Source organism: Aethalodelphis obliquidens, unplaced genomic scaffold (assembly GCF_003676395.1).
Source record: "Aethalodelphis obliquidens isolate GAN/ISIS:26980383/991018 unplaced genomic scaffold, ASM367639v1 scaffold53, whole genome shotgun sequence".
NCBI lineage: Eukaryota > Metazoa > Chordata > Mammalia > Artiodactyla > Delphinidae > Aethalodelphis > Aethalodelphis obliquidens.
Window position 1 is genome coordinate 14,123,685 of NW_020837997.1, and position 11,739 is coordinate 14,135,423.

Genomic DNA, 11,739 nt, shown 5'->3' on the forward strand with positions numbered 1-11,739 from the left:
TTTTTTTTCGGTACACGGGCGTCTCACCGTTGTGGCCTCTCCCGTTGCAGAGCACAGGCTCCGGACGCACAGGCTCAGCGGCCATGGCTCACGGGCCCAGCCGCTCCGCGGCATGTGGGATCTTCCTGGACCGGGGCACGAACCCGTGTCCCCTGCATTGGCAGGCAGACTCTCAACCACTGCGCCACCAGGGAAGACCCTAAGTATATATTTTTAAAAATACAAGTACAATATATAATAAATACTAATATGTAATGTAAGGTATGGTTTAATTTTTATTTTAATGAAACAATTTTATTTAGTTTAATAAGCTATATTATTTGTTTTTTGTTTGTTTGTTTGTTTGTTTTTTTCGGTACGCGGGCCTCTCACTGCTGTGGCCTCTCCCGCTGCGGAGCACAGGCTCCGGACGCGCAGGCTCAGTGGCCATGGCTCACGGGCCCAGCCGCTCCGCGGCATGTGGGATCTTCCCGGACCGGGGCACGAACCCGTGTCCCCCGCATCGGCAGGCGGACTCTCAACCACTGGGCCACCAGGGAAGCCCCTGTGTATTATGTTTTATATATAATTTATATAATTATTTTTATTATGTTTTGTATGTTATTTATACGATTATGTTTGTCATGTTTTATATATCATTTATATAAATATATAAATACATACATATATATATATATATATATAGTTTGGCTGCACCGCGGGGCATGTGGGATCTTATTTCCCCAACTAGGGATCCAACCTGTGCCCCTTGCAGTGGAAGCGTGGAGTCTTAACCCCTGGACCTCCGGGGAAGTCCCTATAAAATTATATTTATTAGTTAACATTTATGTTTTAGTTCCTTTCACATAAGGCTCTTTAACCGATTCGAGTGGCAAGTAGTCTAAAGCCAGTTTCTCGGATTCAACCAACCGCGGATTCAACCAACCGCAGATCAAAAATATTTGGGAAGGGCTTCCCTGGTGGCGCAGTGCTTGAGAGTCCGCCTGCCGATGCAGGGGACGCGGGCTCGTGCCCCGGTCCGGGAAGATCCCACATGCCGCGGAGCGGCTAGACCTATGGCTGCTGAGCCTGCGCGTCCGGAGCCTGTGCTCCGCAACGGGAGAGGCCACAACTGTGAGAGGCCCGCGTACCGCAAAAAAAAAAAAAAAAAAAAAAAAGTGGGAAAAAAATTTCCAGAAAGTTCTAAAAAGCGAAACTTGAATTTGCTGTAGGCGGGCAACTACATTTACACAGCATTTACATTTTATTAGGTATTTTAAGTCATCTAGAGATGATTTTAAGTGCACTGAAGGATGTGCGTAGGTTACTTGCAAATATTACGGCGTTTGATATGAGGGACTGGAGCATCCGTGGGTTTGGGTATCCACTGGGGTCCTGGAGCCAAGCCCCTGCAGACACTATGGGGTGACTGTATTCTCGACCAAAATGAGAGACGGTTAAGGGGGCCTGGAATCTCACAGATGTGGGTTCAGAGCCCACTCTGGCTGTGTGGCCTCAGGGTAGTCACCCAACCTCTCTGAGCCTTGGCGCCACCTCCGTCAGGTGGAGATAACAAGAGGCCCTGGTCCTCAGGGCTGCGAGCGGATTCTGTGAGTGGAGGCCCCTGGGGTGGATGCCACTCTTGCCGGAAGATGTCCCTGCGCTCGGCCCCCAGCCCCTTCCCGCCCCCGCAAAGCAGAAATCAGGTACCGTGGACAGAACGGGAACAGATCCTTTATTAGAGTCACGACTGCGCGGGCCAGGGTGGGGCTGCGGGATGGGACAGAGGCGTGGGGGGCTGGCTCCGTGGCGGCTCACGCGCCCCCCACCGGCTGGGCTGGGGTTCTGTCAGGCTGGCGCACGTCCGACTGGCTGGTTTATAACCGAGTCGATCCAGTCTCTGAAGAGTGCCACGCGGGCGAAGAAGTCGGGGCCCCTGCCGCAGGGCCCCCGGGACCAGGAGGCCACGCCGTGCGCCAGGCCGTCGCAGATGAGGGGGGTGCCCCCGTCCCCCTGCAGGGCGGCAGGAGAGTCAGGGCATCCCAGGCCCAGCCCCGCTACTCTGCTCCCACCCAGAACCACTGCTCACGCCACCCACAAATCCTGTCCCCGCCCCTGGCCCTTGGCACGTGCCGTCCCGCTGCCTGCACGCTTTTCCCTCAACTTTGCTGGGTTAACTCCTACCTGCAACTCAGGTCTCACATGCCCCCAGGAACTTCCTGCTGCCCGGGGCTGGGCCTGTCCCGTGCACGTCCTTGTCTTGACACCTGACTTCCCCACCCACAAGGTCTGGGAGCCCCTGGCTCCACACGGGCAGACCCTACCCTGTCCTGTTCCCTGTCGTGTTTCCAGCCCCCAGCCCAGAGCCTGGCACTTGTCCTTGCTTTTCCCACCACCTGGGGCCCACCCCAGCTCACGCCCAGCCCGTACCAGGCAGATGCCGCCCCGGCGGGTGAGGACGCCGGTGCACACATTGTTCGGGCGACACTGGTCCGACGGGGTCACAGTGACGTTCACGACCCTTGGGACTCGGGAGAGACGCCCTCTCTGCCGTCGGGCGCCCCAGCCTGCGACCTGACAGTTGGTGCCAGCTTCCACCGTGGCATTCTGTGGGGGCAGTGGTACCACTGCCACGGTGCTGCTGGTGAGGTTGGCCTGACGGTCCAGCTGGGGAGGGAAACTGAGTCAGGAGAGGGCGGAGCTGGGGACCAGAGCCTCACGGGGCCCAGCTGGGAGCCAGGGCGGCAGCTACATGAGTTTTGGTCTGTAAAGTGGTTTGGGTCCTGGCCAAGTGACTTTACCTTACTGGGCCTCTGGTTCCTCCAGAGAAGGGATCAATCGTTCTTATCGCAAAGGGGGTTGAGAGACCCTGAAGGTGAAGCGCTTGCCCAGGAAATGCAGATAAAACAAGGCACCATCCCCTGTCACAACTGACAGAAGATTTTAAAAAATCATATTATGCAGTGTCAGTAATGATGCAGAGAAATGGGCAGTTTTAAATTCTGCTGGTGGGAGGGTAAGTGGGCCCAGCTACTGTGTCCAGGATCAGAGGATGGCTGAATGGATGGTGCACTTGGCTGTACGACTTAACCACAGGCTCCGTACACGTGGCTCGTCCCTCCTGAGCCCCCCAGGCCGTCGTCAGCCCCCCACCCCCCACCCCTCTCCCCACCTGCAGCAGCAGCACGTCGTTCAGGTTCTCTTGGGGGTTGTAGCCGTTCTCGCTGATGCTCCTGATGGAGAAAGTCTGCCGGGACCTCTCCCGCCGCCTCAGGTTGTGGGCCCCCAGCACCACAGTGGCAGTCCCGGTGTTGCTAAGGGCAGGTGGGGGCAGACACCAGGCTGGGGCAGTCCTGGGGGCTTGTGGGGAAGTCCCTAACCTTCCACACCCGCCCCAGGGCCCGGGCATTGATGGACAGCAGGTTTGCAAATAGGGCAGGGAATTACTAGCCCGCTGAACCACAGCCCAGGAGCCAAAGGAAGGACAGCAGTGATGGTCAAGCCTCCTTGCTTCCTTCTGCAGCCGTATCTCCCCTCTGTTTCCAGATCGAGACCCTCCTGGGCCCCCTTTCCATCCTGGGTCCCCCCATTTCCCTCTCCAAGCCCCTCAACCCTTCCTAAGACCCCTCCCCCTCGCCAAGACCCTCTCCTTCTCACTTACCAGGCACCGCTCCCCCAGGAATCCCCCGAGCTCTCTCCCTCTCCGAGCCCCCCTCCCCACCCTGTGGCTCCCTCCTCACCGGCTTTGGAAGCAGCTGGCGGCTGTCAGGATGAAGCCGGGGTGGATCAGGGCGCCCCCGCAGAAGTGCCGCCCTTGGGTCTGAATGGAGGCCAGGAATGGGAATTCCTGCCGCCGGGCCTTCCTGCCACCCACGATGTCCGCCCGCGGGGCCAAGCCTGGGGAGAGGGTGCATTGCAGCTCCCCCGGTTTCAGCCCCATCCCTGGGGAGACCCCGGCCTCCCGCCCCCCTGTTCCCTAAAAGGACAGGGGCCCACCCTCCCAGGGCTGGTCAGGGCCAGCCTGGCTGTGCGGCCTGGGCCAGGTCACTTTCCCTCCCTGAGCCTTGAGTCCAGGGAAGCAGGGGCTGGCGCCCGCTGGTCCCTCCCACCAGAGCCGGTCCCCTGCAGCTGGACCCCTGCATGGATGGGGACGTCTGGCCTGGGACAGGCACTCACCAGCCCTGGAGGTCGCCAGCAGGCCGGCCAGCAGGCCCAGCAGTCTGAGTGCCGTCATGACGGGGGCCGATGGGGGTGGCTGGGATGGTGGCGCCCTTATACCTGGCGCCTTGGCCATCGACACACCCCCGACCCAGGGCCCGGCCCCTCCCGTCAGAAACAGGGGAAGTTGCCCAAGGCCTCCAGAGCCAACCGCTCCTGGGGCCTGCCTGGGCCCTCCAACTGCCCACCCTGTGCCCCGTCCTCCCGTCTGTACGGTGGGCGACCCGTCAGATGTGGGTGAGGCTGACACCCAGCCGTGCCACTCACAATGGGGGCTCCGCTTGGCTTTCCAGCCTGAGTGCTGGAGGTTCCACCACTGCCCTCCTGTCCTGGGATTGAGTCCTATTGGCGTTTGCATGTGTGTGTGTGTTTTACTGCTTTTTATTTTTTTTAAACAGCTTTATTGAGATATAATTCGAGTACCACACAATTCATCTGTTTAAAGCGTGCAATTCCATCGTTTTTAGTATCTTTGCAGAGTTACGCAGCCACCACCCCAATTTTAGAACATTCCATCACCTCAGAAGAAGCCCCGTCCCCATCAGCAGTCATTCCCCCTCCCCTCCCCCAGCCCCTGACAACCAGGAACCCACTCTCTGTCTGTAGACTGGCCTGTTCTGGACATTTCCCATCAATGGAATCACACACTGTGTGTCTTCTGTGTCCAGCTTCTCACTTACAGGGTTTTTATCTGTGGGCACCTGGCCGGGTCACTCTCCCGCCCTCAGTCTGTGCATCTCTAAAGTGGGCAGGTGCGGCCATGGAGCCCCCAGAGCCAGGTGGTCCTGGAGAGGTTGTCTCCCCTTCTGAAGCAGGGTCTTCAGAGGTTTCAGGCACTCAGAGCCTGGGCAAGAGATGAGGCCAAGGGGAGAGAAAGACAGGGTTGAGTATTCAGAATATATAAAGAACTCTCCCAACTCAACAACAAAAAGACAAAGAATCCACTTAAAAATGGACAAAGGATTTGGATAGACGTTTCTCCCAAGATACGCAAATGGCCAACATGCCGTGAAAAGATGCTCAAAATTATTAGTCATCAGGGAAATGCACAAATCAAAACCACAGCGAGACACCACTTCACACCCACTAGGACGGCTGGAATGAAAAGGGCAGAAAAAATACAGTGTTGGTGAGGAGGTGGGGAATTGGAACCTCAGACAGGCTGGCAGGGATGTAAAGTAGTGCCGCGGGCCGGGGAAGGCCTGGCGGCTCCTCAAAACGTTAATCACCGAATAATCATATCACTCAGCAGTTCCACGCCTAGGTGCGTGCCCAAGAGAACGAAAGACAGGGCCTCAGAAACCTGCACACGTGTGTTCACAGTGGCCAAACGGTGGACGCAACACAAATGCCCTTCAACAGACAGACGTGTCCCTCCACACATGGGAGCATCACTCAGCCGTGAAAAGGGGTGATGCTCTGACACTCACTACCACGTGGACGGACCCCGAGAACACGATGCTCAGTGAGAGAAGCCAGACACAGAAGGACACACAGGGTGTGACTCCATTGATGGGAAACGTCCAGAACAGGCAGATCCACAGAGTCAGAGAGTGGGTTCCTGGTTGTCAGGGGCTGGGGGGGTTAGGGGGTTAGGGGAATAATAGCTGAAGGAAATGGGGTTTCTTTGGGGGAGACGGAATGTTCTAGAATTAGCTGGCTGCACAACTCTGTGAGCGTTCCTTCCAAAAACCAGCGGATGTGATACTTTAAGATGGGTGATCTTATGTCATGTGAATTTCACCTCAATTTTTTATTTTTATTTTTACTTTTACTTATTTTTGACAGCTCAATTTCAAAAAAATAGGATTTATTTCCAAGGAGACACCAAGAGGTTGGGGCTGGTGGTGGACCCCACGTCTCAGGACACTAGGACACCAGTTCCTGTCTGGGGCCTCGAGGGGGCTCTCGCAAGGCAGGACTGGGGAGGGTGGCGGGAACAGGGGTCAGGGCGGACTTGCAGTCCTCCACCCAGCCTGAATGGTGGGGTTCTGGGGCTCAGGCCTGGTCCCTGCCGAGTCTCACGGTCCCACCGCCCAGCCGTGTCCCCCGCATGGCCTCTGCCTCAGACCAGTGTCCCCCCAAGTTTGCCTCCCGTCTCCACTCTCCCTGGATCTCACCTGGGCATCCTCCCTCCTGAGGGCCCAACTTGCCGCCCACCCTGTCCTTGCCCGTGGACCAGGCTGCTGTCTTGCGCAGAGCACAGCCAGAGAGATGGGTGACTCCGAAGCCCACAGGTCCATCCCTTCCTACTTGGGTGACCTCAAGGGCCCCTCTCTGGCCCTGTTTCCCTGTCTGGGTACCAGGACGTGAACAGTTCCTGCCACACCCCCAGTAGAGCTGTGGTGAGCGTCGAGTGGGTTAATACGTGCAAGAGTCTTTGAGCAGCACCTAGCGTGCTCAATCCCTCTTCCCTGCTCTAAACTCTGCCATGGCTCCCTAGTGCCCCAGAAGCAAGTCCAGGCCCCACTGCTGGGCCATGTGCCATCACAGCCGGGCCTCGCTCCTCCACCGCTGGGGATCGACAGGAAGAATACCCCCACCTCGGTTCCTGATACTCCCCCAGACCCTCTCCTGTTGCCCTGAGCTGTCAGGAGGGTCTCCCAGGACACCCCTTCCTGCTCCTGCCCCCCCCCCAGGAGGCCCCCAAGAGCGATTGCCCCACTTTCCCCTCCTCCCGCCTCCAGAGGGCTGTTTGTGGTCACCTTTCAACACCGGGATTCCCAACGGCTGCCCAGCCCAGGCTCCGCCCCTGGCTGGCAGGGAAACCGAGGCCCAGTGGGCATCAGGCCTGGGGAGGCAGGACAGAGAGCTCCGGTGTGCCCCATGCGCAAAGCGGCCTTGTTATGCCCATTTCCAGGTGAGCAAATGGAGGCCCCGGTGCGATTCAAACCCTCTGGGCCCCACCCTTAACCGCGCATACAGTCATCTTTGAAGACACATGCAGCTGAGTCTCTTAAAACAGGAAGGGCCACGGCCAGGACCAGGTTGGAGTGTGAACAGCTGCGTGCGAATAAAGCCCAATGGCTGCACACACCGGGTTATCCATCCGTGCAGCCCTCACCCCCGACCTTAACTGGACGCTTAACTGCGGGATTGATTTTGGGGGTCTGTTCCAGTTCTCAGCGGGGCCTGGAGACCGTGGACAGAGATTTAAGTTCCCGGGGGCCTCAGCTTCCCCACTTGTCAAATGACGGTCAGCTGGTCCCACCCCGCATGGCTGTGTGTGGAAAAGAGGAAACACCTGCAAAAGAGCAACCGCTGCCTAAGTGAGCCTCACGTGAATTCACCACGAGGGCCCCGCCGCCGCCCGCGCATCCCGGGGCATCCCGGGCCGTGCGTCCTGGATGCTGTGGGCCCGGCGAGGGGCCGGGTTTGGACGAGCGGAGAGAGGACCCCGGCGGGGCGCAGGGGACAGGTGGGCGGTGCGCGGTGCGGGGGCCCGGGAGTGAGGGCGGCCCCCCACCCCCAGCTTCTTTTGTCTCCCGAAGGCTCGGGCGCCCGGGAGCTCGCCATGGAAACGCGCGCCGGGAAAGGGGGGCAGAGAGGCGAGAAACCCGGAGACCAGGACAGTCTCCCAGCGCCCGGCCTCGATGGGGCTCCCCGGGCCCATCCGAGAGGTCCGGGAGGGGAGGAGCCCGCAAACCCCGGCCCATGCCCGCCCCCGCGGGAGACCGAGACCCCGGAGACCCAGAGACTAAGGGCGCGGGAGCAGGGGGCGCGGGGACGGCGACGGACGCGCGCGGCGCCCCCGACGCGTCGAGACAAAGAGCCCCCGCCCCTAGCGCCGCCTCTAGGCCGCCGGGCGCGGGGTCTCGGGCCGGGCGGGGCCCCTCCCTCCCCGCCTCCCCTCCGCCCCCGCGGGGGAGGGGCCGGCTTTGTGCTAGCCGCGCCGCAGCCCCCGTCGCCGCCAGCTCCGCCCACAGAACGCCGGCGCGCCAGGTGAGGGGCCTTCGGGCTGAGCGAGGACCCCACCTCTCCTCGGGTCCCGAAGGCCCCCGCCCTGACGCGCGGGACGGACCCCGGCCCGGAGGCCCCTCGGCCAGGCCGTCTCCGCCCTCTCTGCCGAGCCCCCTCCCGGCTCCCCATCCGGAGTGGCAGCCGGAGCGTTGGGCAGGGCCGCAGTGCGCGGGGGAGGCCGGGGGCTCCCCTCTCCCCGGCCTCAGTTTCCCTGGGCGGTTCCTGCGCATCCTGGCCCGCCCCTCCTCCGCGGGCGCCGGGCTCCGCGTCCCCCCAGGGCTCAGTCTGCGCCCCTCCCTCCTCCAGCGCGGCTTCGTCCCCTCCCACCACGGCCTGTGGCGCCCCCGGCACCATGATCTCGACCAAGGAGAAGAATAAAAGCCCGAAGGACAGCATGACGCTTCTGCCCTGCTTCTACTTCGTAGAGGTGAGTGGGGTGGGGGGTGGTCGCGCTGGTGGGGGAGGGGCAGAGGCCTCAGTTCCGCCGGTCCTCGGGGACCCCCACGCCGAGGGACGGGCACAGCTAGGGTGCCTGGGGGTGGGGGTGGGTCAGACCACTTGGGCTCTGTAGGACGAGTAGGCGTTGCAGAGCCGCAGAAGGCTGTCCTGCAGGAGCTGGGCAGATGCTGGGAGGCGGGGCCTGCAGTCTGGGGTACGGGTCAGCAGCGCAAATGAAGGGGCTGGAGCAAGGCGCTGGGGGCCGTGGGTGGCGGGGCGCGGGGTATGGATGCGGTGTCTTCCTCCAGCGTGAGGACCGGAGGCCTGAAGGTCTGAGTTGAAATCCCTCCTCTGCTAATGTTGGAGGCTCCTGCACTTCGCCAAGCTCTGATAGAACAGGCTGGGCACAGAGTGAAGGCCTCGTGAGTGTCTAAAAAGTAAAAGACGGTAAATGCAGCCACCTGGCACATACTAAGCGCTAATGACCAGACAACGCGTAGCCACACTTAGATGGTTAGCACCTGGGTTACCCACAGTGCACCCTGCTTGCCGTGCCGGGAAACCCAGCTCCAGCGAGGGGCCCAGACAAGGTGCGGGTGGAGGGGGGGGCGGGCCACCAGACCTGAGCAAACAGCATCCCCTGCCACCCTGTGCAGGGTCACCCAGGCTGGTGGGTACCTCCCCAACGGGCAGGAAATCTGATGATTCTTCAGATTTGCATTTGAATCCTCATTACAGTAGGTTGTACCTTCTCAGTGTTCTCCAGGCATCACGGAGACAACACCCCCCACTCCCCAGGCGCCTACCCACCTCCACTTCCCACTACTCTCTCCTGTGTCCCCTCCCAGAAAACCTTTCACACCCACCCATTGAAGTCCACCAGATGTGCAACCTCCCCCCACCACCTTTGCAAACACAAGTTCCTGCCCTTGGCTTTTTTCTAGCGGAGATCTTTGCTTACCATCGTCCCAGGAAATGGTGCCCCATCCTTTTTCACTGCCATGTAGTACTCCAGTGCTGGGCCCCAGCCCCAGGGAGTTGGGCACTCGGGTGCTTCCGAGCCTTTGTGTCTCACAGACATTCCTAGAAGGAGACTCTTTAAGCCCTTTGGCCTGTGTCACCCCACACAAGTGTGCAGAGCTTATCTGCAGGGTACCTCCCTGGGGAGCAGGGTGTGGTCACTCGGGAAAGACCCCAAAGTCCTCCCACGGAGGCGCCCGCGTGCGCGCCTGTTTTCCCGCAGTTGCGTCTACCCCAAGCGTTAGCGGCGTCTGGATTTGACCGACCCAGTGGGTGAAAAACCATATCCCAGTCCCGGTCTGCATTTCCTTTACGGCCAGTGTTCCATTCCTTTTTTTTTTCTTTTCTTTGTTTTTAAACACACACGCCCCCAAAGCAAGCAAGTTGGCTCGACATCGTGGGTGTGTGTGAGTGATCTTCCTTTGGTGCAGAGATACGCGCTGAGGGGTTCCTGGTTTTCAGCCGAGGGTCTTGGGAAGCGGTGAGAGGCGGGTGGTGGGATTCCGGAGGCACTTACAGGCCCTCAGGTGGTGGCGGGCTCTGATGGGGGACCCCCACCACCCAACCTGCCACGCGGGGCCGCCGGTTCTCCCTCCAGTCTGGTCCGGCGGGCAGATGCGGGCAGAGGCTGGAGGAGAAGCAGGGGAGCCGGCCAGGCGTTATAGCCACACGGCTTGGGACTTGGAAGGTCGTGGGGGGTCTTCAGCACGACCCTGTCGCGGAGAGATTTGGTGATTTTAAGGCGCTTCCCAGTCCCCACGTAAACCCTCTTTGTGGCCTGACGCTGTCTGCCCGCCAAGCCAGATGACCCTGACCGTGATCACGGAGGCAGCCGCTAACTGCTGCTAATACCACTACAGGCTCCACGTGCGCCAGACTCTAAGCGCTTTCAGTGTATTTGCTTATCCAGTCCTGCATTGCAGCCCTGGGTGGTGGCCACTTTATTGGTCCTGTTTTCAGCTGGGGAAACTGAGGCGTCAGGAAGAGGTGGAGCCAGGATGCAAGCCCAGGCAGGTGGCTTCATTTAACTGCCTTGGGCCTCATGCCTACATGCAGCAGGCACTCAATAAACGCTCCTTGCACACCAGCCCAGCTCCTGCAATCCCACCCTTGGCACTTCCCCTCTGGGAGCCCCCGGCCAGGGCTGCATGGAGGGCCGAGGCCCCTCTCAAGGCACCGTACAAATCGAGTGGAGGTGGGGGCTTCCCAAGGCAGCTGGGCGCCGTTAGGGGCCTGCCTACTCTCTGGTCCCCAGATGTGCCAGCCCCACCTGGCCCTGGTGGGGGTTTGAGTTTGAGATCCTTGGACCAGAAGGGGAGGCAGAGGACACCGGGAGGTTCTGCTTCCATAAGAAGGTTCCACTGGAATCTGCTCAGTAGCTTTGCAGCACGCGTGGGTGAGTGAGTGAGGTGTAGATCCTTTCCCCCTGCCCTCCTCGGGCGCCATGTCTGCGACTTGGTCAAACGCAGCTCAGTTTTCCTGAACCTCAGCCTCCTTCCCGTTCGTCACGGCTGCTGTGAGCAGGAGTGTCATGTGTGCTGTGTGCCTGTCACCTGAGGACACATGATCAGGGTGTGCAGAAGGACAGTTGCACAAATGAATGATTCAAAGAATTCATTCATTTATTCAGCACCTGCCATGGACCAGATGCCCATCTTCTCAGGGCTGAGTGTGAAGTTGGCACATAGAGGTACAGGGTGCAGAGGAAATAAAGCAGCGCAAGGGATGGAGAGGCTGGTGCCAGGAAGGGAGTCTCCGAGGAGGGCCAGACACCCCAGAGGAGCGTCTAAGTGCGTCCTTCTATCCCTGAGAGGAAAGGCCCAGAGGCAGGAACCTGTCTGTTGTTTCTAGGTTGTTCAAGACAGCAAGGGTAGCTGGAGGAGAGAGATGAATGAAGTGGTGAGTGGGTGGATGGATGGACTGTTGGATGGGTGGGTGGTATGATGGGTGGGTGGATGGATGGATGGATGGAAGAAAGGAAGGAGGCAAGCATGAGTGGGTGGATGAATGGATGGTGGATGATGGATGGTGGACGGAAGATGATGGATGGAGGATGTATGGAGGATGGGTGCTTGGATGGATGGATGGAAGGAAGGGAGGATGGATGGATGGATGATAGTTGGA

At 59.7% G+C, this 11,739-nt stretch overlaps 2 protein-coding genes across 2 annotated transcripts in view; one reads left to right on the forward strand and one right to left on the reverse strand.

The window, feature by feature from the left end:
• The window catches only part of LOC113608976 (uncharacterized), a 61,989-nt gene that overhangs the window by 41,890 nt on the left and 8,360 nt on the right, over positions 1 to 11,739 (forward strand). Inside the window, 1 exon segment of the mRNA XM_027086031.1 lies at positions 8,464 to 8,584. Coding sequence (XP_026941832.1) covers positions 8,464 to 8,584 — 121 coding nt within the window.
• On the reverse strand, positions 1,227 to 5,770 carry AZU1 (azurocidin 1). The gene is made up of 5 exons (XM_027086016.1): positions 4,156 to 5,770; positions 3,720 to 3,876; positions 3,152 to 3,293; positions 2,410 to 2,646; positions 1,227 to 1,992 (listed from the first exon to the last, which is right to left on the reverse strand). Exons 1-5 carry the CDS (start codon positions 4,553 to 4,555, stop codon positions 1,828 to 1,830), a joined length of 1,101 nt encoding a protein of 366 aa, XP_026941817.1. The 5' UTR covers positions 4,556 to 5,770; the 3' UTR covers positions 1,227 to 1,827.

Excerpts from the sequence above, each read along its gene's own strand:
- AZU1 (XM_027086016.1), bottom strand. The coding sequence starts at position 4,555 with ATGCAAACGCCAATAGGACTCAATCCCAGGACAGGAGGGCAGTGGTGG. Across the intron at positions 3,877-4,155 it reads GCTGGCGACCTCCAGGGCTG|GCTTGGCCCCGCGGGCGGAC; the intron begins GTGAGTGCCTGT and ends CCCTCTCCCCAG. Across the intron at positions 2,647-3,151 it reads ACGACGTGCTGCTGCTGCAG|CTGGACCGTCAGGCCAACCT; the intron begins GTGGGGAGAGGG and ends TTCCCTCCCCAG.